We start from the raw sequence: 22057 nt of genomic DNA, 5'->3' as shown, positions 1-22057 counted from the left end.
CACTCATCTGTCAGGACGGAAGCCCGCTGACAGATAATGACTCATGCCTGTTGAGGACGCAGGCGGCCAACTTTCGGGCCCACTGCTCAACAACCAGTTATTTCTTCACACAGAATTTGAATCGGTTAATCGTTTATCGACCGATCCAAATTCGAATCGTTCTGAAAAGTTGAAATTCGTTAGAAAATGAATAAATGAAACAAATTTTAACAAAAACTAAACTAAATTTAACGAAAATGAAACTAAACTAAACAAGTTCCATAACGAAACAAAGTTAGTAACATGACGAATCTATCCAAAACTAAACAAAATTTCAGCTTTCAGCGCTGTCACACTTTGAATGCCAATTGCGCGGTTATGCACTGTACCCAAATAAAATGTTATCATTCTTTTTCACACAAATAGACACTGGGTTTTTTATTTTATAGTTCATTGTTATAAAATGTTGCAAACAGGTAATTTTTCTCCTTCACTGATGTGTGCTGATGAGGCTGCACTGCTGGGCACTGATAGGTGGCACTGATGGGCACTGATGAGGCGGCACTAATGAGGTGGCACTGGTGGGCACTGATGAGAAGGCAATAATGAGGCTGCACTGATGGCGGCACTGATGGGCACGGCTAGGTGGCACTGATGGGCTCTTATAGGCGGCACTGAAGGGCACTGATAGGTGGTGCTGATAGGCACTGATAGGTGGCACTAATAGGCACTGGTAGACGGCACTGATAGGTGACACTGATGAGGAGGCACTGATGGGCACTGATTGGCAGCACTGGTGGGCAATGTTAAGACTGCACTGATAATCAGTGCCGATGTCCCTTTAACATGAGCCGGTTATCAGCTGATAAATGGCTTGTGTTATATTTATATGTGGTAAAGTGCCGCTGTGATTGGCCCTTTATCCCGATCTGTGATCAGCTGAGTCTGAAGGACTCGGCGATCACAGAGCACACCACACGGGCAGCGCAATCAAGGGAGGCTGTCCACGGACGCCCTCCCAGCAAAGTAAGCCCATGCTGTAGCCGTCTTTCGGCGATAACGTGGGTGGGAAGGGGTTAAAAGAGGTATGCACAAAGCTTTTTTATTTTTTATTCACACTTCTCTTGTGGATCACAGGAGTGCACTTATTTCTCCACTCCGGACTGCACTCTGTGACCCAGAAGCAGCTGACAGCGGGCTAAAGTCCGCTGTCACCTGATGTAACAGAGCCAGTCCAGGCTCTGCAGGGATTCTGACAATATGGGTGGAATCTGCCCAAATGCCTGATCGGTAGCTAGCTTAGCCACTCAACGAACTACTGAGAGCCTGAGCCATCTGATTCCACCCCCTCCGCAGGCCAGTACTCCAGTGAGTACTGGAGGGGCAGAGCAGAGAGCCGGCAACTGACAGTCACCAGCTCTCTGCTCAGTGAGAAACCGAGAACTGAGTGTTCAGAGGTCATGTGATCGCTCAGTTCTCAGTCAGTGCTGGTGGAGGACAGCTACAGCATCAGGTCGATGCTGCAGCCATTTAGGTGAGTATGTATGTTTGTTTTTTTTTCCAATCCCACACTTCTCCTTTAAGGGATCAAAGTCTGTAGAAAAAATGGCCATTTGCCTGTTGCTAGTTTTATAGATAACTGATGTGGTGGATCATAGACAGTGAGTATTTTTTCCATAACACAGCACATGTGCTTGTACAATATTTGTGTGAGCGTAATAGTGAATGTTCACCCAGTCTTGTACTATCTAGGGCTTGTTTGGTTAGTGGGTCATAAATATCACATTGGGGGGTTATTTACGTAAGGCAAATCGACTTTGCACTACAAGTGCACTGCAAGTACTCTTGTAAGTGGACTGAAATTGCACTTGGAAGTGCAGTCACTGTAGATCTGAGGGGAAGATCTGAAATGAGGGGAAGCTCTGCTGATTTTATCATCCAATCATGTTTAACTAAACAAATTTATGTAAATAAATAAAATGAAATGAAGCTAAACAAAGTTACAACTTTGCAAATATGGAATAAAACATAATTTTGCATTAGCTTGGTGTATATTGTCAAACCTTAAAGAGTACTGCTAATATCTTACCCCTTAAAAAGAGCTACTAGTCATGTGCAGAATGAAAAAAAAAAATAGTTTAGCTTCATTTCATTTTATTTATTTACATAAATTTGTTTAGTTAAATTAGTTAAATTCATTTAATTCCACTTTGGAATTTGTTTTGTTTATTCAAATTCAATTAAAAATGACCGATTTCGATCAAATTGAACAATTCAGCCAAATTCAAGCATTTTAATCAAATTCCATTCAAATTTGAATTTATTCTATTCGATATTTGAAGTTTGGAAATTTGGAGATGGTTATATTCTTTCTATTCCATTCTATTGTATTGTTTTTTCTATTATTTTATTATCTATTATATTCTATTATTTTCTATTCTATTCAAAATGTCAAATTGCGGAACATGGTTATATTTTTTTTCTATTCTATTTTACTCTATTTTTTTCAATTCTATTATTTTATATTCTATTCTATTCTATTCTTTTTTATTCTATTCTTTTCTATTGTATTCAAATTTATATTATACAAATTCATATGTATTCTATTTGAAATTTCAATTTCAGAAGATGGCTATATTCTTTCTATTTTATTCTATTCTATTGTTTTTTTCTATTCTATTCTTTTATTTTCTATCCTATTATTTTCAAATTCATTCTATTTGAATTCAAACTTATTCTATTCAAAATTAAAATTTCGGAAGATGGTTATAGTTTTTCTATTTTATTCTATTATATCGTTTTTTTCTATTCTATTCTATTTTATTCTATTCAAATGTATTCTTTTTGAATTTTGGGAAATGGTTATATTCTTTCTATTTTATTCTATTCTATTGTATTCTGTTTTTTCTATTCTATTCTTTTATTTTCTATTCTATTCAAATTTGAATTTATTCTATTCGAGATTCAAATTTTGGAAGATGGTTATATTCTTTCCATTTTATTCTATTCTATTCTTTTCTATTGCTTTATTTTCTATTCTATTCTTTTCTATTCTATTTAATTTCAAATGTATTCTATTCAAATTTGTATTTATTCTATTTGAAATTAGAATTTCAGAAAATGGTTATATTCTTTCTATTTTATTCTATTATATCGTTTTTTCTATTCTATTCCATTTTTTTCTATTCAAATTTATTCTATTTGAATTCTGGGAAATGGTTAGTCTTTCTATTTTATTCTATTCTATTGTATGCTTTTGTTTTTTTCTTTTCTATTCTATTCTTTTCTATTATATTCAAATTTATTCTATTCAAATTCATATTTATTCTATTTGAAATTTGAATTTCGGAAGATGGTTATATTCTTTCTATTTCATTCTATTCTATTTTTTCTATTGCTTTATTTTCTATTCAATTATTTTATTTTCTATTCTATTTTTTCTATTCTTTTATTTTCTATTCTACTCTTTTCTATTCTATTGTATTTTCTATGCTAGGCCTTTATTTTATATTCTTTTTTATTCTATTCAGAAATTCGATTTCAAAACGGATTTAAAAAACAATTCGAATTTGAAAATGATTTCTATTTGATTTGAATTTCGACCAAAATTTCATTTCATTATTTCTGATTTGTTTAAATTTGGATATTCGGATTCATCCAAATTTCCGAATAACAAAAAATGTGTCTGAATTTCGATTCGGAACGAACAGCACATGTCCACATTCTACAATTCAGTTTGCTGCCATTTGTGGAATTTACAACGTATCTCTCAAACAAAGCATCTGTACATGGCTAGTCATGCACAGTCAACAAAGTCATATCATCAGCCCAAAAGGCAAGTATGTAGAGGGTGGCTTTTGGCTATGAATTTAAATTTTCAAATTCCGAGCTTAGGTAGGGTCAAATTGAACTGTGTATCACTCCTGAAATTCCTCCTCTCAGCACCTCTGTAGATCAGATGGCAGGCTCTGTGAAATGTGTGACACGGCAGTGCCCACTCACAGGGCATAGTAACTACGGGTCACAGAATTCAAGGAAGTAAACGTGTGGAGATCTTCACAAAGTAAGTTTACAAACTTCAAGATTATTCAGATTAATAGGAGCAAACTAGAAAGAATGTGCAAATAAATATGTAAGCAGGGGAATAAGCGTGGCTGTATTATAGAGGGAAACACACTGCATGGTATTGTAAATGAAGTAACTTTAATAGCCAGATAAGCAGCAGTAGAACATGATATTTACAAAAGTGGAGTAAACAGTTCTTTTGTTAGCTTATAAGGCATTCACCAAAGATAGAGAATGCAGCTCAGTAAACTGGCACTGTAGTTTCTATATCTCTCTCCAGACACATCAGTGGTATACAAGGCTCATTTTAATTACTTGCCATAGGCTGGAGTCCATAAGCAGGTTCAACAGATGCAGCAGAGGTGATTTAACAGGAAAATACACTGTCTTAGATGACTTTCTATCACAAGGACAGAAGCAGTGCTTATAGGCAGGACTCCTGAGGATCCCTGTTCTGGCCCTGCAGGCTGGAACACCCGCCCTGAATAAGGTAGGAAAAATGATCCGCACTCCAGTTGTTGCTCTTAAAATTTCTTCATTTTATTGAATAGCCACAGTGAACAAATGCAGATTAGGTCAGTTGATGCGTTTCAGCCTATAAGGCCTTAGTCATAGTGGGTTATGACTAAGGCCTTATAGGCTGAAACGTGTCAACTGACTTAATCTGCGTTTGTTCACTGTGGCTATTGAATAAAATGAAGAAACTTTAAGAGCAACAACCGGCGTGCAGATCATTTTTTCTACATTACTCTACTCAGCCAGCAACTGTGGATCGAGCACCCGGGATCTCTGCTATCAATGTGGTGTATGAGTAGTAGCACTGACTTTTCTATTTCTCCCTGAATAAGGCCTAGCTTTCCCTCGCAGGCAGTATACCGTTCCCTCAATCATTCCACACACATGTCTCTCAAAATGGTGGCTGGGCCCCCTTTTATATGGAAACTAACAGAAAATGGTGGACAAAATCTTGAGAGAACTTAGTACCAATCAGAACAAGAGGCTTCTCCAAGATGGCTGCTGGAGTCAAGTTCAGAGAACATTAGAGCCTCGACAGGATTTCACAAAACAGCAGGAAAACACAAACACATTCTGAATATACTATGACATTTCTGCATGAGAAAGTAAGTATGATACAACTGTAGTCCCACTTCTCCTCTCAGTCAGCAAGACTGTCCTGTCACAGTTAACTGTATGTGAGGAGGCTACCTACAAATATATGAGGTTACATTTTGACCATAAAAGTCTTGCATAATTACTTATAATTATATCTTACCCCTTAAAAAGAGCTGAAAATTAGTCAGTAAAGCATTTAAATGATCCTTGCACTACATGTAAGTCCACTTTTTAGGTATGCCTTCCCCCCCCAAATGTAGAAAACAAACACCCATAGTGGAGAAAAGTCTTTACTGAGCTTCCTGTCTCCACCAGGATTGAGTACAAGGTTTCTCACCTCACACACACACCAATCTATCCATGGACATGCCCCCCCACCCCAAAGAACTTCTCAAACCATTAAACACAATGCGTCCTCTCCGCTCCTTTCACTCAAACCTTCTTCATATACCCAGAACTAGACTCAGGACAATGGGAGACAGGGCCTTTTGTGCAGCTGCCCCGCGCCTGTGGAATGCCCTACCTGACACCTTGAGGGCTCCTCTATCTACTGACTGTTTTAAAAAAGGTCTTAAGACATTTCTTTTTATCAAAGCTTTTTTTTGTCCCTTTTAGATGTTTGTTTCGTCGTATAAATTGCTCATTTTTCTTTTTTTTGTTTTTAACTTGTAGCACTTTGAGATCTTTTGATGAAAAGCGGACTATATATAACATTTATTATTATTATTATTATTATTATAGTAGGAAACTGAAATGTATTAAAACCTTAATTTTTTAAAATTCTTTAAATTCTAATTCTTCTAAATCTCTCCGGCGTGAAATTCTTTTGTTAAAACTTTTTCTTTAGTAAATCAAAAAAGCATCATACCTGGGATGAATACAGATCTAAACTTCGGAATGGATTAACAGCGACAAGAATGTCCCCAACGTAAGTATATATCTGATCCTTGTTGTAGCGATTTTGTAGCTGTTCTGTTACAGAATTCTATGACACAAAAATAGCAATATTTCAATCCAATGTTATGCAGGGTAAATAGTTCAATGAGTTAAATGCAGATCTTTTGGTTAGAAATGAAATAAAAAGACATTTTTCCCAACATGCAGTGTTATTTGCATTTGTCTAAACACAAAAAGGAGTTGACCTAATTATTTCAGATTGGCAGCTTTTTGTCCCTTAATGTCACTGTCAAAATCAGATGTGTAATGCCCCGTACACACGGTCGGACTTTCCGACGTAAAATGTGCGATGGGAGCTTGTTGTCGGAAATTTCCGACCATGTGTAGGCTCCATCGGACAGTTTCTATCGGAATTTCCGTCTCACAAAATTTCAGATCTGGTTCTCAAATTTTCCGACAACAAAATCAGTTTGCGCAAATTCCGATCGTGTGTACACAATTCCGACGCACAAAGTGCCACGCATGCTCGGAATCAAGCAGAAGAGCAGCACTGGCTATTGAACTTCATTTTTCTTGGCTCCTCGTACGTGTTGTAGTCACCGCGTTCTTGATGTTCACAATTTCCGACCAACTTTGTGTGACCGTGTGTATGCAAGACAAGTTTGCGCCAATATCCATCGGAAAAATCCATGGATTTTGTTGTCGGAATGTCCGATCAATGTCCGATCGTGTGTATGCGGCATAACAGTGAAAAAGAAAGGTTATGTTACAAAAAAAATTTAAATGCAGAGTTTTGAAAGCATTACTTCAATCTTTAATGCAAATGTTTATTTTCGGACTGCTTTAAGAAAATAAGGCCCATAAAGTTAGAGGACCTTTTTAGGGGATGTCCCCTCCCCCCTTTAGTGTGACTTACATAGTAAAATACTTGTGTGAAAAATGTTCTGGACAGGCCCCGTATCCAGTTCTGTGTATGCCACAGCCTCATTCATTACTACACTATATTACCAAAAGTATTGGGATGCCTGCCTTTACACGCACATGAACTTTAATGGCATCCCATTCTTAGTCCATAGGGTTCAATATTGAGTTGGCCCACCCTTTGCAGCTACAACAGCTTCAACTCTTCTGGGAAGGCTGTCCACAAAGTTTAGGAGTGTGTCTATGAGACTGTTTGACCATGCTTCCAGAAGCGCATTTGTGAGGTCAGGCACTGATGTTGGACGAGAAGGCCTGGCTCACAGTCTTCGCTCTTATTCATCCCAAAGGTATTCTATTGGGTTGAGGTCAGGACTCTGTGCAGGCCAGTCAAGTTCCTCCACCCCAAACTCGCTCATCCATGTCTTTATGGACTTTGCTTTGTTCACTGGTTCAAATAATTTGTTGGAGGAGGATTATGGTGTGGGGTTGTTTTTCAGGGGTTGGGCTTGGCCCCTTAGTTCCAGTGAATGGAACCCTTAAGGCGTCAGTATACCAAGACATTTTGGACAATTTCATGCTCCCAACTTTGTGGGAACAGTTTGGGGATGGCCCCTTCCTGTTCCAACATAACTGCGCAGTGCACAAAGCAAGGTCCATAAAGACATGGATGAGCGAGTTTGGGGTGGAGGAACTTGAATGGCCTATACAGAGTCCTGACCTCAACCCGATAGAACACCTTTGGGATGAATTAGAGCGGAGACTGCGAGCCAGGCCTTCTCATTCATATCAGTGCCTGACCTCACAAATGCGCTTCTGGAAGAATGGTCAAACATTCCCATAGACACACTCCTCCTAAACCTTATGGACAGCCTTCCCAGAAGAGCTGAAGCTGGTATAGCTGCAAAAGGTGGACCAACTCAGAATTGAACCCTACGTACTAAGACTGGGATGCCATTGAAGTTAATGTGCGTGTAAAGGCAGACGTCCCAATACTTTTGGTAATATAGTGTATGTCTGGTCCTTAATCCGGCCATTCAATGATCAAAATAGGGCCAGTCCAGCAGGGACCAGGCGAATTTCTATCAGTGTGTGTGCTCCTATGTTCAGCAGAAGTCAATTGTTTAATTGACTTCTGTTTATGGAACATTTTGGAAAACTTCCCATCGATCAGTGGCTGCAGGCAACCATTTGCAGCCGCTGATCAGTGTATTCTGACAGTGACAAGTGCTGCTGTCAGAATACAAAACCCTTGCAAGGGGATTTCTCCATCCACCTGTCACTTACAACTCTACTTCCTCCTCTCCAACTCCTCTTACCTTTGGGGTCCCCCAAGGTTCTGTACTTGGACCTTTACTATTCTCGATCCACATGTCCTCTCTGGGTCAGCTGATAGCCAACCCATGGCTTCTGCTATCATGTATATGCCGATGATACCCAAATCTATCTCTCTGCCACTCAGCTCACCCCATCAGTCTCCTCACACATCACTGATTTACTAACTGACATATCAGCCTGGATGTCACACCACTTCCTCAAACTGAATCTATCTAAAACTTAATATTTCCTCCCCCACGTGCCCCTTCCCCTGACTTCTCTGTCAAGATCAATGGGACATCTATCAGTCCGTCCCCACATGCCGGGGTGCTGGGGCTAACCATAGACTCTGAACTGTTCTTTCAGGCCCACATCCAATCCCTGTCCAAATCATGCCACCTTAGCCTCCGCAACATTTCTAGAATACGTCCCTTTTTAACTACTGACACCACCAAGCATCTAATTCACTCCCTGGTTATCTCTCGCCTCGACTACTGCAACTCCCTCCTCATTGGATTACCTTCACATAGACTATCCCCCCTTCAGTCCATAATGAATGCCACTGCAAGACCCATTCACCTTACCAAATATTCAGTGTTCTCCACCCCTCTCTGCCAATCCCTCCACTGGCTTCCACTCACGCAAGGAATAAATATCAAAGTACTAACAATAATTTACAGAGCCATCCATAACTCTGCCCTCAGTTACATCACTAACCTAGTCCCAAAATACCAACCAAGCCGCTTTCTTCTGTCCTCTCAAGACCTCCTGGTCTCGAGCTCCCTTGTCACCTCCTCCCATGCTCGCCTCCAGGATTTTGCCAGAGCTTCTCCTATTCTTTGGAACTCCCTACCCCAATCTGTCCGACTGTCCCCTAATCTATCCATCTTTAGACAATCCCTGAAAACCCTTCTCTTTAAAGAAGCCTATCCTGCTTCTAACTAATACACTGTTTAACGTCCTCCATCAGCTCATCCCCCGCAGCTATTACCTTTTGTATCAATTGACCCTCCTTTTTTAGATTGCAAGCTCTAATGAGCAGGGCCCTCTGATTCCTCTTGTACCAAATTGTAATATAACTGTAATGTCTACTTTCATTTTGTTAAGCGCTGCACAAACTGTTAGCGATAAATAAATCCTGTATAATGTAATAATAATAATAATAATCCACCTCATTTGTGTAGATAGAAAAATCTGTTCATTTTTTTTGTTTAGTTAGCTAACCGTGTATGGCTGGCTTTACTCATGGTGGACATAGTTATCCGAAGGAGTAAAGTTCATCATGCAGATGGGATCAGTCAATGAAAAGAATGAGACCCTGGGACATTTTGTCTAGAGATCTTCACTTTATCTACATTCAATCTACACTCAGGGAGTGGAAAGGGCATTAAACAACAACTTCACTAAACATGAAGTTGTCCTGCAAAATAAATTAACAATTTACAAATTTACAAATTTCAAGCACAGCCCTGGATGTGCAATGTGCTGTATATTACCAGTGATCTATAATCTGACAAAAACAGATATTAAGTAGTTGATTAGTTTCCAAATTCAGAGGCCCAGTTTGACAAGCAACATACTGGAACTCCAACCTAAACTATTTATTTTTTCTAATAAAGTTGGGAAGTGTTTGAACTTCTGTTAGGTTTTCATTGCTAGACCAAAGAAAGAAATTTCAGAATCAAAGGGTGCTTTATAGATGCTTTATTTGATGCTTTGTTTAATTATCTATCTCTTTGATTAGGGCTTTAGATAAGACCTATTAGGGTAAAATGCAAGGTGTCATCACTGGTAGTACACTAGTATGTGTACTGGTAAAAAGTGGACCTTGCAGTGAAATGCAAGATCCATTTACCAGGTCCATGCCCTGCCCCCTGTAGATATTGCAGCTTAATTTCACATCATAAAATGTACCCGAAAAAAGAAAGTTAGATTAGATAAGCAAGGTTACATGTCACTAACCTTTCAGCCAGATTGCTGGCAAACAATGGGTATCCCAAATCTCATGTTGGGGGACTCTAGCCCAACAGCTAGCAAGAGCACCTTCACATTAGATTTGGACTGCTCTGTATTCCCCAGGATCTTGTGGAAAGGACCATGACCTCACCTTCGCCTAGGCATTGGTTAAGTATACAATTTAGCTCTTTTTTTACAGGTACATTTTCAATGGGGATTTCATTGGAATTTTTCCTATCTTCATGTACTGTCATACCTCTGGTGCAGGAAGTATGGGGAAAATCTTCCCACTGGGGATAAAGACAGGAATGAAACCCTTGTTTTTGATTTTAATTCTAATAATTTACAGCAAGAACATACCACATGTATTATTCTATTGTGAATCAAGCCTATTAAGTGCATGTATGACCAAAGCTATTTTTAATTGTTAGATAGCTATGGGCCTATGGACAGATATGGGCCTATTATTTTTTTTTGTTCTCTATAGAGAGATTTCCTGTCACTTCCTGTCACAGCAAAGCAAAACATTGAGAAAATATCTCCCCAAAGTGAGAGAAACTTCTTTTATAGATAGTGGCCCCGATACCTCCAATAAAAGATTTACCCTCACTTCTTTTTCTGTTCTATAAAATTTGCATTTCCCATCACTTTTCTTCTCCATTGACAGTTGTTACCAGAGCAAGAAGCGAGAGGAAACCTCTCAAAAGTGAGGGAGATTCCCATCTTAGACAGTTGTCACCAAACAAGAAGTTTATGGAAATTGCTTGAAAGTGAAGGGAATTATGGTCTTCGGCAGCTGTCACCAGAACAAGAAATAAGAGGAAAACTCTGCAAAGTAATGGGGAATTCTAATCTTAGAAAGTCACCAGAACAAGTGACTCCACTGGAAGATCTCCCCTCACCTCTTTTTCTAGGGACAGATGTAAACTTTTGAATTTACCATCACCTTTTGGCTCAGTAATAAAGGCCACCAGGACAAACAGAGAAAGTAAATCTCCACAACGCACATCAAAAAATGCCTCACATTTATTTCCTATGGTATTTGATAAAATATTAATGGAAAGGCAATCCTACCTCATCTAGAACTTCCAAGGCTGCCAGATCATCCACATCATTCTGGTTGGGTGTCATAGACTCTCTGAAAATCCCCTTTTTTGTATGAATCCGCTCATGCCTAAAGAGCAAGCAATAGACTTTCCCTTAATAATTGAATGAAAAAATGTAATCCTCAGTGATTCAAGACATAAGAACAGGAATCAACTTCAGACAACAGGAAAAAACGGGATTAAATATTCCTTTGTGACACTCGGGGGAAAAATATTCTGCATTAGGAGAGAAAAAAATGTGAGAATCCAAATTCAGGAGTTGTTTGCAGAAACCCAGTCTGTTTTCTCATCTAGAAAGCCCAATGAGGATCTAAGTAAAAGAGGCTCATTTACAGTCAAATGATATACTTAGCAGAATATAGTTTAGGTGCTTGTGTCCACTGCGTCCTGGTAACAGAATATGTTTTGAATAAATACAAATTGTATTGAAACATATCAGGCTTCAAACACGGTGCAATAAACCTCAGTCATGGCTGACACCAGTCCGATACCCTTACTGTTCCATCTCATAAAATGACACTTGTGAATTGAAAAACCTTTAGTGGAATGTAATATTATAATTTGGAGCCCAGTCATCAAAAAAAGTTGAAGTAAAAAAAATTTGATTAATTTGCTACTTCTAAAGCTGCAAAAAAATATAGCAAAATATGTAGAAACACAGAAATGACAGAAAAAATACCAAGCTGTCTATTGGGTCTGCCCCACACACTTTTTTAATTATTATTTTTATTTTTTTACTTTTTGGTATTTTGAATATAGATCTATGTTTGTCCCAAGTATGATTGATTCCACTTACTGTTGACTAACTTACTACCTCTGCTGGAAGTCCATTCTTTCAGTTAAATAATACCTTCCAAGATAGGGTTTGAACTTTCCTTCTGCTAGTTTGAGGTCATGTCCCCATGTTCTTGATCTTGGCTTCAAATTGAAAAAACTGCCCTCTTGAATTATCCATGTAATGGTAATGTGAACTGCAGAGATCCAACATACTCCCTGAAATCCAAAACACCCCTTGGGGGTATGTTAGATCTCTGTAGAGAGATCACTGCTTCCACATAGAGTGCTGGTGTCCTTCTCTGTAGCATGTTGGTAGAGGAAAGCCTTTTCCAAAGGCTGCTTTCAGAATAAAATATACTGTGAGACTCTGGACACCTTTTATTTTGATGCACCTGGAATATATTTAGCTGATTTCAATTGGACTTTAAAATTAAGGCTAAAGTTTAGCCAATAAAAACATTTTCATCTCTACAACTTTAGTTAAATTGCTTATAATGAAGTATGTTCCAAGATGTGCAAGCTGCAGGATTCTGTTAAAATCTTCACTGCATGGCTGCCCTGTTCTCTTTCTGCTACTGAACTTCCAACACTGTGGGGGTTAACAGCTTCGGGTCTATGGGCCCAACTGCACAAATGATGATCTGGTGACACACCTCCTCTGCTCTCTCCTTTATTGAAAAAAAGTTATTTTACTTATACTTATTGCACTGACTGTAACATGACCTGTGAATTGGGGAGAGAATCCTGTGACTGATCAGACCCCCCCACTTCCCATTCACAGATTGTGTGTCAGGCAGGGTAACCAATGAAAGAAATGAGACAGCGGGAGGGGCATGTCCCCATTGGTTCATCCTTAGTGCAGCTCAGTCAAGGGACCTGAAGATGGTAAAACTCACAATGCAGGAAGTTCGGCAGCAGGAAGAAGACAGGGCAGCCCTGCAGTCAAGATTTCTATAGAATACAGCAGCCTGCACATTGTGGGACATACTTCATTTCAGGTAAGTTATGTAACTTAAGCTGTAGACAAAAAAAAAAATGATTTCACGTTTTTATTTAACCACTTGCTTACTGGGCACTTAAACCCCCCTCCTGCCCAGGCCAATTTTCAGCTTTCAGCGCTGTCACTCTTTGAATGACAATTGCACGGTCATGCAACACTGTACCCAAATGAAATTTTTGTCATTTTTTCACACAAATAGAGCTTACTTTTGGTTATATTTTTTTTTTTTTGCAAAAATCTTTTTTATTAAATTTTTAATTAGCATACAAAATTAGCCCACGCAGGGGCCAAACCTTGCCCACGCAGGGGCAGTTCTTCTAATGCGGCAACATACCGCTACAGGGCACAACATACAACATAAACAAACTAACTTATACTATAACCCCAATGTGGGGAGAGGTTCAGTCCAGGAGAATCTGTGCTCAAATTGGTACCAACAGGATAATGCAACATGAGAGTAGTTTGGTCAATATACTAACAGACTAGAGATATAGGGGGTTATCCATGAAAGGCAAACCCACCCGCGCAGCCGCCTCAAATCCAAGGGGTAGATCTGAAATGAGTGGGAGCTCTGCTGATTTTATCATCCAATCATGTGCAAGTTAACATGCTGTTTTTTATTCTCCTTGCATGTCCCCCTTAGATCCACAGCGATCCCACCCCCAAGTGCACCTGCAGCACAAAGCTGATTCCCCTCCAGCAAACCATCTAGGAATTGGTTACTGCATCAGTTGCCATGGTATTATCATCTAGCCAACAGGTCCATACCTTTTCAAATTTTTGTGGACAACTCCTGCCCGAGTAGGTGGCTTTATACAGGGGTAAACTCGTATTCACTAGGCTTTTCCAGAATCTGACAGAGGGAGGAGACAATTGTTTCCAGTTCATCGTAATGGCCTTACGAGCACAGTACAATAGCAGGGTATTTTCCTGGCTCTGAGCATTGACAGTTGTTCCACCAGCCCCAGCAGACAATATTTAGGATCATAAGAAACACGAGTCTTAGCAACCTTAGCAATCACCTGGAGTATTTCTTTCCAATAATGTTCGATTGCTGGGCAAACCCAAAAAATGTGGAAAAAGTCACCCGGTTGGTAGGAGCAACCCCAGCATGCTGGAGAATGCGCCGGCAGTGCAGCCTGTGAGGCGTGTAGTAAGCTCTATGCACAATTTTGTATTGGACCAGTTTGTCCCTAGCTGAGACCAGAGGGGAGAAGGGAAAGTCCCAAATCTCCCTCCAGTCATCCTTGTCCAGCTCCGGTATGTCCCCCACCCATTTCCTGTGGAGGGTGGACAACTCGGGGCCAGCAGCAACCAGCAGGGACCCGTAGAGCTGAGACGTGGGTTTCTCCAAGTCCTTCACCCGAAGGGTGGATTCGAGCTCAGAGTATGCCAATTCAACTGGTTGGCCTAAGAACTGACCCCTGTAGGCATGAGCGATTTGAAGATACCTAAAATGGGCCCGTGCAGGCACATTAAATGTGGTGCGTAAAACTTGAAAGGGGGTGAGCTCTCTGTTGGTGATAACATGCTCAAGGGTCAGTATTTTGTATTTGGCCCAGGCCTGTGGATCTGGGATGGTACTGAACTGTGATAGGTTAGGGTTCAGCCACAGGGGGGTGTGAGGAGACAAGAAGTTCGGCTGGAGTGCCCTGAGCGCCTCACCCACCTTCCATGCCCACATAGTGGTATGCATATAAGGGGTGAGATGGTGAGGCATTTTAGACCCCCTGAATAGCAACCCCTTCAAGGCCTCCAGAGACCCCACTATAGCCGCCTCCAGCACGACCGCAGAGTTGGTCAGGTCTGGCTGCAACCACCAATGGGTGGTCACAAGACGAGTGGCCAAGAAATACTTGTGGCAATCAGGGAGAGCCAAGCCCCCACTGTCCACAGGCCTAGTCAGAGTGGTGTATTTGAATCTAGGCGGTTTAGGCCCCCAAATAAAGGGGAGGAAGAGTTGCTTAAGAGAATTAAAGAAAGCTTTGGTCAGCCATTGTGGGGAGTTCCGAAAAATGTACGTAAATTTAGGGAGGACTTTCATTTTGAGAAGATTGATGTGCCCAATGAGGGAAAGGGGAAGACTGCTCCATGCCTTTAGTTTGGTTTTTAATTGCTACCAAGACAGGGTCAAGATTGAGCTGCACAAAGTCCCTACTCTCTCTTGAGATGATAATACCTAAATAGGTAAACTGATCAACCCACTGGAGTGGGAGAGAGGAGGGTGAGAAGGACCTGGCCCCCTCATCCACAAGGAAAAGCTGAGACTTGTGCCAGTTCACTCTCAACCCCGTGAAGGCGGAGAAGGCATCCATGATACCGAGTGCGCCCCACAGAGAGTCACCAGCGTCATTCAAAAAAAGCAGCAGATCATCCACGTAGAGAGCCACTCTCTCCTCCAGTCAGCCCACCCTAAGACCACAAACCTCGGCCGAGCTCCTGAGGACCTCAGCAATAGGCTCCATGGCCAGGGCGAACAGAGCCGAGGAGAGAGGGCATCCCTGTCTGGTACCTCTCTGCAGGTGGAACAGAGGAGACAGGGAGCCATTCAGTTTAATGCATGCCATGGGACCGGTATACAGTGTGCGTATCCAAGCAATAAATTTCAGTGGGAAACCCATTCTTCTCCCACAGATATACCCACTCCACTGTGTCAAATTCTTTTACCATATCAAGGGTGGCAATGGTCCTAGTGCCCTGGTTAGTATGGGGTGCATGTATATTAGAAAATAGTCTATGTATATTAATGTCTGGGGGCCAGAGTCAATCAGGGATTTTATTACTCTATTAAGTCTAGTGGCTAGTAACTTGGTTAGTATTTTTAGATCACAATTGAGAAGTGCGATTGGTCTGTAGGAGGCGCACAGCTTAGGGTCTTTATTAGGCTTTGGAATGAGAACGACATGGGCTTCCCTCATAGAGGACGGTAAGCAGCCCTGTTGCAAACAGGCTTGAAACATCTGAGCTAGTTTGGGGGCAAGTAGTTCTGTGTGGGTTCTATAATGCTCTATGGCGAGGCCATCCGGCCCTGGGGTTTTACCTGCCGGGAAAGACTTAATGGCCATTGTGACTTCTTCTGGAGTGATCTGTGAGACAAGGAGTTGTCTCTTTGCGTCAGAAAGCCATCCCAGTGCTAGCGTGTCCAACACAAAGATCATAGGTGTAGGGTCAAACCCGTCAGGGAGTGAGGAAACATACAGAAAGGTATAAAACGTGGTAAATGCAGACAGGATATCCTCCTGAGCCTACCGCAGGGTGTACAGCAAGTTATGCACATCGGGCGGGGAGTCGAAGAACCTGACTGAGCCATTGTGAGGGACCCGGAGACAGCTGGGGTACAGCATGCTGTATTTAATGTCCTTTTCACGTAGGTGCCTACAGACCTCATTAAAAGACTTCCTCTTACGCTGCAGCTCAGCTGAGAAATCCGGGAACAGTAGGACCGAGGAGTTCCCGTATGGAAGTGAGGGGTGTTTGCGGGCTTCGGAAAGGATCCTGTCGCAGTCCCTGAAGTTAAGAAAGCAGACCAAGAAGGGTCGGGGATTTGCACCAGGGATAGTGCGTCCTGTGGATACACAGTGGGCGCTCTCGACAACATAAGTCGGGGAGACATCCGTGAGACCTAGCAGTTTCCTGAAGAACTCTTCTGTGAACTCGGCTGGGCGATCGCGAAACCCAAGACTCAGACATTGTTCCGCCTTGCCCTGTTTTCTGCGTCATCGGGTTTGGCGACAAGCAGTTGTACCGTGCGTTGCAAGTCCGCTATGGTGTTAGTGTGAGTAGCCGTAAGGTCTTCAGTGCCAGAAAATCTGGATTCCGATTCAGTCGGTCTACCTCTGATCTTATCTAGGTTGTTTCTAATGAGATTACGTTCTTCTGCAAGGCGATCGATTCTCACCAGCATGGAGGTTTTGCTCTGTTTAATGGCGGCCAAGATCACTGCCGCGCTATCTTGGGAGGAGGGGGCAGGGAGAGCCACATCTGGGGAAATCTCAGACTCCATAGCTAGTTCAGCCAGCAGGGCCTGCATCCTCCCTACGAGAGAAGGATCTGGCCTAGCAGCCGTGACAGGGGGCGGGCGGCTTGGTGTGGATGAGTTTTTGGCCTGGTTTTTAGGGCCCATTAATCTGATGGCAAGGGTCTGGTAGGGTGGAGCAGGTGGATGGATAGCCAGCAGCTTTTGACGATGATCTGGCAGAGGGGCCACACAGCACTCAGACAGTCTCAGGGTGTTAGTGGACACCACTGGTGTACTCACCAGGGCAAGCAGCTCAGCACAAGCTCAGGCCTCTAGGATGTGAGAAGCACTGTAGGCCTCAAGATGGCAGTGGGCCTCGAGTATATGGAGCCACCCTTGGCCGGATTACTGCTGCAGGGCCGGCCAGCCAGGCACAGATATAATGACTGGATCTGAAGCAGGGGATGCCAGGGATTAGGTAGGGCAGATGTACAGGCTCACCAGGCTGTTCAACAGCAAGGATGGCAAAGGATTAGAGTAGGATGATCAGAGCCGCGAGTATATGGAGCCAGCCTTGGCCGGATTACTGCAGCATGGCTGGCTGGCCGGGCACAGAAATAGTCACTGGATCTGAAGCAGGGGATGCAAGGGATTAGGTAGGGCAGATGTACAGGCTCACCAGGCTGTTCAGCAGCAAGGATGGCAAAGGATTAAAGTAGGATGATCAGAGCTCCTTGCAAATGCTTCCTCCTTGCCTTACATCCGGTCACGCCCCCACTTTTGGTTATATTTATTCACTGCTGGGTTTTTATTTTTTGCTAAAAAAAACAAAAAAAGAACAAAAATTTTGAAAAAAACAAAAAATTGTTTCATAGTTTGTTATCAAATTTTGCAAACAGGTCATTTTTCTCCTTCACTGATGTGCGCTGATGAGGCTGCACTGATGGGCACTGATAGGCTGCACTTATGGGCATTAATAGGCTTCACTGATAGGCACTGATAGGGCGGAACTGATGGGCAATGATAAGGCAGAACTGATGGGCACTGATAGGCGGCACTGATGGCCACTGATAGGCGGCACTGGTGGGCGCTGATAGGTGGCACTGATGGGCACTGATAAGTGACACTGATAGGTGGCACTGATGGGTGGCACTGATGGGCGGCACTGAAGGGCACTGATAGATGTCACTGAAGGGCACTGATGGGTGGCACTGATGGGTGGCACTGATAGGTGACACTGATAGGCAGCACTGATAGGTGGCACTGATGGGCACTGATTGGCAGTACTGATGGGCACTAATAGGTGGCACTGGTGGGCACTGATAGGTGGCACTGGTAGGTACTGATAGGCAGCACTGATATGCACTGGTAGGTGGCACTGGTGGGCACTGGCAGGTGGCACTGGTGGGCACTGCTTAGCAGCAGTGGGTGTCCGTGTGCAGGACTGATGTCCCTCTCACAGAAGCCAGTCATCTGCTTTTTTTTCTCCTCATGCTATCAGCATGAGGAAAAAAACAGATTATGATCTTCTGTTTACATCACGTGATCAGCTGTCATTGGCTGACAGTTGATCACATGGTTGATCACAGAGCGCGCTGTGTGTGCCCCGCAGGGGGCACATGCTTGGGAGGATGTACATGGACGCCCTCCCGGCAATTTAGGCCCGCGCTGTAGCCGTCTTTCGGCTATAGAACGGGCGTGAAGAGGTTAAAACTTCATCTTTTTAAATTAACATTTTTAATTAAACTTGAGCTCTAAATTTGAGCAAATATGCGGCCTCTCGGCGCCTGGTCCTTAGCATATTTGCGTGAATTGCCCCCAATACATCCAATGCTCCTGGCACAGTTACCATCGTCTAACCAGAAGCTCCCGACCGTACCTTGTGATTGGGAGTCTTCAGACCATGTGACAGCCAATTACTGCGGCCATGTGATCTTAACCTGCGCCCCGCCTCCTGGCATCATAAACCTCTTAAAGGGCCAGGAGGCATCAGCGCTAAGATGTTAAACCCCCAGAGGCGTAGATAAGGAGGGGGGTTAGGGGTGTTCAAACCCCCCCAGGGCCAAAATGAAATGCATGGTGTCCCTGCTCTGCAGCCGCACATGCAACCAGCAACAGGCAGCACTGCAGTCAGTGGCACACAGAGTGTAATAATGCTGCTGCAGCAAGTGTAATAGATCATTAGGCATACCCGCATGCATGTTGTGGTACACCACCTGGCCAGTCTATCGAGCTCGGCCTGAATGCGATCTGGTGCAGGCAAACACACTGTGTTTTGAAACCTTTGTTTGGGGTTTCGTTAAGGTAGCACTGACACCCACTACAGATTGCAAGGGGGGTGCAATTTGAATGAGGTGCATGAAACGTGCATGGATTGAGGGTTTTCCCGCATTGTAGTCTACCTATTACACACCTTCTCACACCTACTTAGATGTGAACCTAGCCCAGTAAGATTGGCTATTACAGTGCACCATCCTGTGGTAGGTAGTGCATTTCCCCCCCTTTTTTTTAATCTGTAATGCCGTGTACACATGGGCGGACTTTTCGACCAGACTGGTCCGACGGAACGAATACGTCGGACAATCCGACCATGTGCGGACTTCATCGGACCTGCAGCAGACTTTTTTGGTCGAAAATCAGACGGACTTTAGATTTGGAACATGTTTCAAATCTTTCCGCCGCAACTCCGCCGGACCCAGTTCCTATAGAAAAATCCATTCGTCTGTATGCTATCCGATGGACGAAAACTGACGCTAGGGCAGCTATTGGTTACTGGCTATGAACTTCCTTATTTGAGTCCGGTCGTACGTCATCACGTACGAATCCGTCGGACTTTGGTGTGATCGTGTGTAGCCCAGTCCATTCGTTCGAAAGTTCGTCGGAAGTCCGTCAAAAGTCCGTTGAAAGTCTGTCGGAAAGACCATCGGACCTTTGATGCCGAAAAGTCCGCCCGTGTGTACACGGCATAAAAGTTAAAAAAGTCAGTGAGTGCTCTGTCTGACACAACATGGTGCACTTTGCACCATAATAGCCAACCTTACTGAGGAGGTCAAAGGGCACCATCTCCTTGTAGGTAGGCAGCACACTCACTTTGCACCTATTCAGTTTGGACACTAATACTGGACAATAGCCAACAGCGTTCATAAAAACTGGAAGAAGGAAAAATCTGAAATCAGGTTCGATACAATTAAGGATGTGATTGCTTACTAGGGGCAACACATATCATTTTTCCTTTTCCAGTCTTTACAATTTATTTTATTTAAAAAGACTTTTACTTAGTACCTGCTGCTGAACCCCCCCCAGAACAAAAAATTATCTACAGCCCTGTAAACCCTAAACTGGTCAATGTACAACAGACAGCAGTGCACCACAATGCCTATGCCATGCAATGTGGTATGCATTGAAAAAACAGGGGCAAATTGTGTCCATTAAGGTGTGTTGACAACCCAGTTGTCTTATGACAACAAACATTAACCCATAACATAATGCATCGTAAAAGTGTGATTGGGTACTTTTTGTGGGGAAGGGCACCAGACGGGTGACATTTATTTCCTGATATATATTTGCATGTTTTAATCAAATATTTTCTCGTACTCAGACAATACTCTTAATAATGTCAGTGTAATTAGGCAGACACAATAAAAACAGTTTTTTACCTCTTTTTCTCCAATATCCCCATTTGCTGGTGGATGTCTATGAATTCCATTAGCTGCTTTTGAAGTGCTCTTTCATTATGTCTAATTTGCCTAATAAATGCATGTTCTAAAAGATCGCACACTGTAGGACGTTTCTCAAAGTCTTTTGTGAGGCACCTGAAAGAAAAAAGAAATGGAAAAAATCAGAATCAAAATTTCAGTTCGCTTTTCACCTGACACTCTTGCATGATGTGGAGATCTGGATTCTGGACACCATTTGTCAAATCAAAGCTAACTTTTGCATAGGGGGAATATAGGTTACAACTATCATTATACAGTATATAGACAGCAGGGTAAACAATACAGGTAATAAGAAAAAAAATGTTGCTTTCTTTCATAATTTGATGAGGGATCAGAGTCCCCAGAAAATATAACTAGTAAGAAAATATGTTTCAAAACAATGTTGGATAGACTTAGCATTTTATGGAAATATTAGAGATATTAATCGTTCATTTATAAGTTGAAAATCGCTCCACAAAGGTGACTTAAATATATATTTCAGCCATCCACAAGCTTCTGATTTGCATGATTTTGCTTGAACCTGCACCTGTTATTTTGCTTGCATGTTAACACCACTTTTTTTCCCTAGAATTTGCATTGAAACATTTGCATCCTCAAACTACAAATCTGCATCCAGGGCCGGATTTCCATCACTTGGACCTGTATTTTTGGCACCCAAAGCAGCAAACCACTGCTGAAAAAATCTCTTATATACACAGTATTTTTTTGTTTAACTGGTATTAACCTGGCTTCCCATAGTGTGACAATGTGTAAATATGTTTATATCCACTGGAAAAACAGTGTGTAGCATGCTAACTGTACAGGGATTGAGTGTACCCCAATGATCAGTGCTATGGTCCCATGACTAACTACTGATTCTGGAATTAAAAATAATTGGAACTTCCTAGGTGGGTTGTCAGTTAACCACTTCAGCTTCGGAAGGTTCACCCCTGTTCATGACCAGGCCATTTTTTGTGATGCGGCACTGCGTTGCTTTAATTAACAATTGCGCGGTTGTGCGACACTGTACCCAAAGAAAATTAATATCCTTTTTCCCACAAATAGAGCTTTCTTTTGGTGGTATTTTATCACCTCTGCGGTTTTTATTTTTGGCGCTATAAACAAAAAAAGACTGACAATTAAAAAAAAAAAAAAACATTTTTTTTTACTTTCTACTATAAACTCATCCAAAAAAAAAGTAAAATATCAAATGTCTTCATCAATTTAGGCCAATATGTATTCTGGTACATGTTTTTGGTGAAAAAAATCCCAATAG

The 22057-nt window shown here is 42.0% G+C and overlaps 1 protein-coding gene across 2 annotated transcripts in view; it reads right to left on the bottom strand.

Annotated features, from left to right (window-relative positions):
- The window catches only part of MYO3A (myosin IIIA), a 285335-nt gene that overhangs the window by 196498 nt on the left and 66780 nt on the right, over window positions 1-22057 (bottom strand). For both annotated transcript variants that reach the window (XM_073629787.1, XM_073629788.1), the window contains exons 9-11: window positions 20743-20898; window positions 11320-11419; window positions 6026-6142 (exon numbers count right to left, since the gene is read on the bottom strand). In XM_073629787.1, coding sequence (XP_073485888.1) covers window positions 6026-6142; window positions 11320-11419; window positions 20743-20898 — 373 coding nt within the window. The remainder of the gene's footprint in view (window positions 1-6025; window positions 6143-11319; window positions 11420-20742; window positions 20899-22057) is intronic.

Source organism: Aquarana catesbeiana, linkage group LG05 (assembly GCF_042186555.1).
Source record: "Aquarana catesbeiana isolate 2022-GZ linkage group LG05, ASM4218655v1, whole genome shotgun sequence".
Classification (NCBI taxonomy): domain Eukaryota; kingdom Metazoa; phylum Chordata; class Amphibia; order Anura; family Ranidae; genus Aquarana; species Aquarana catesbeiana.
This window is presented reverse-complemented; position numbering and strand designations above follow the sequence as displayed.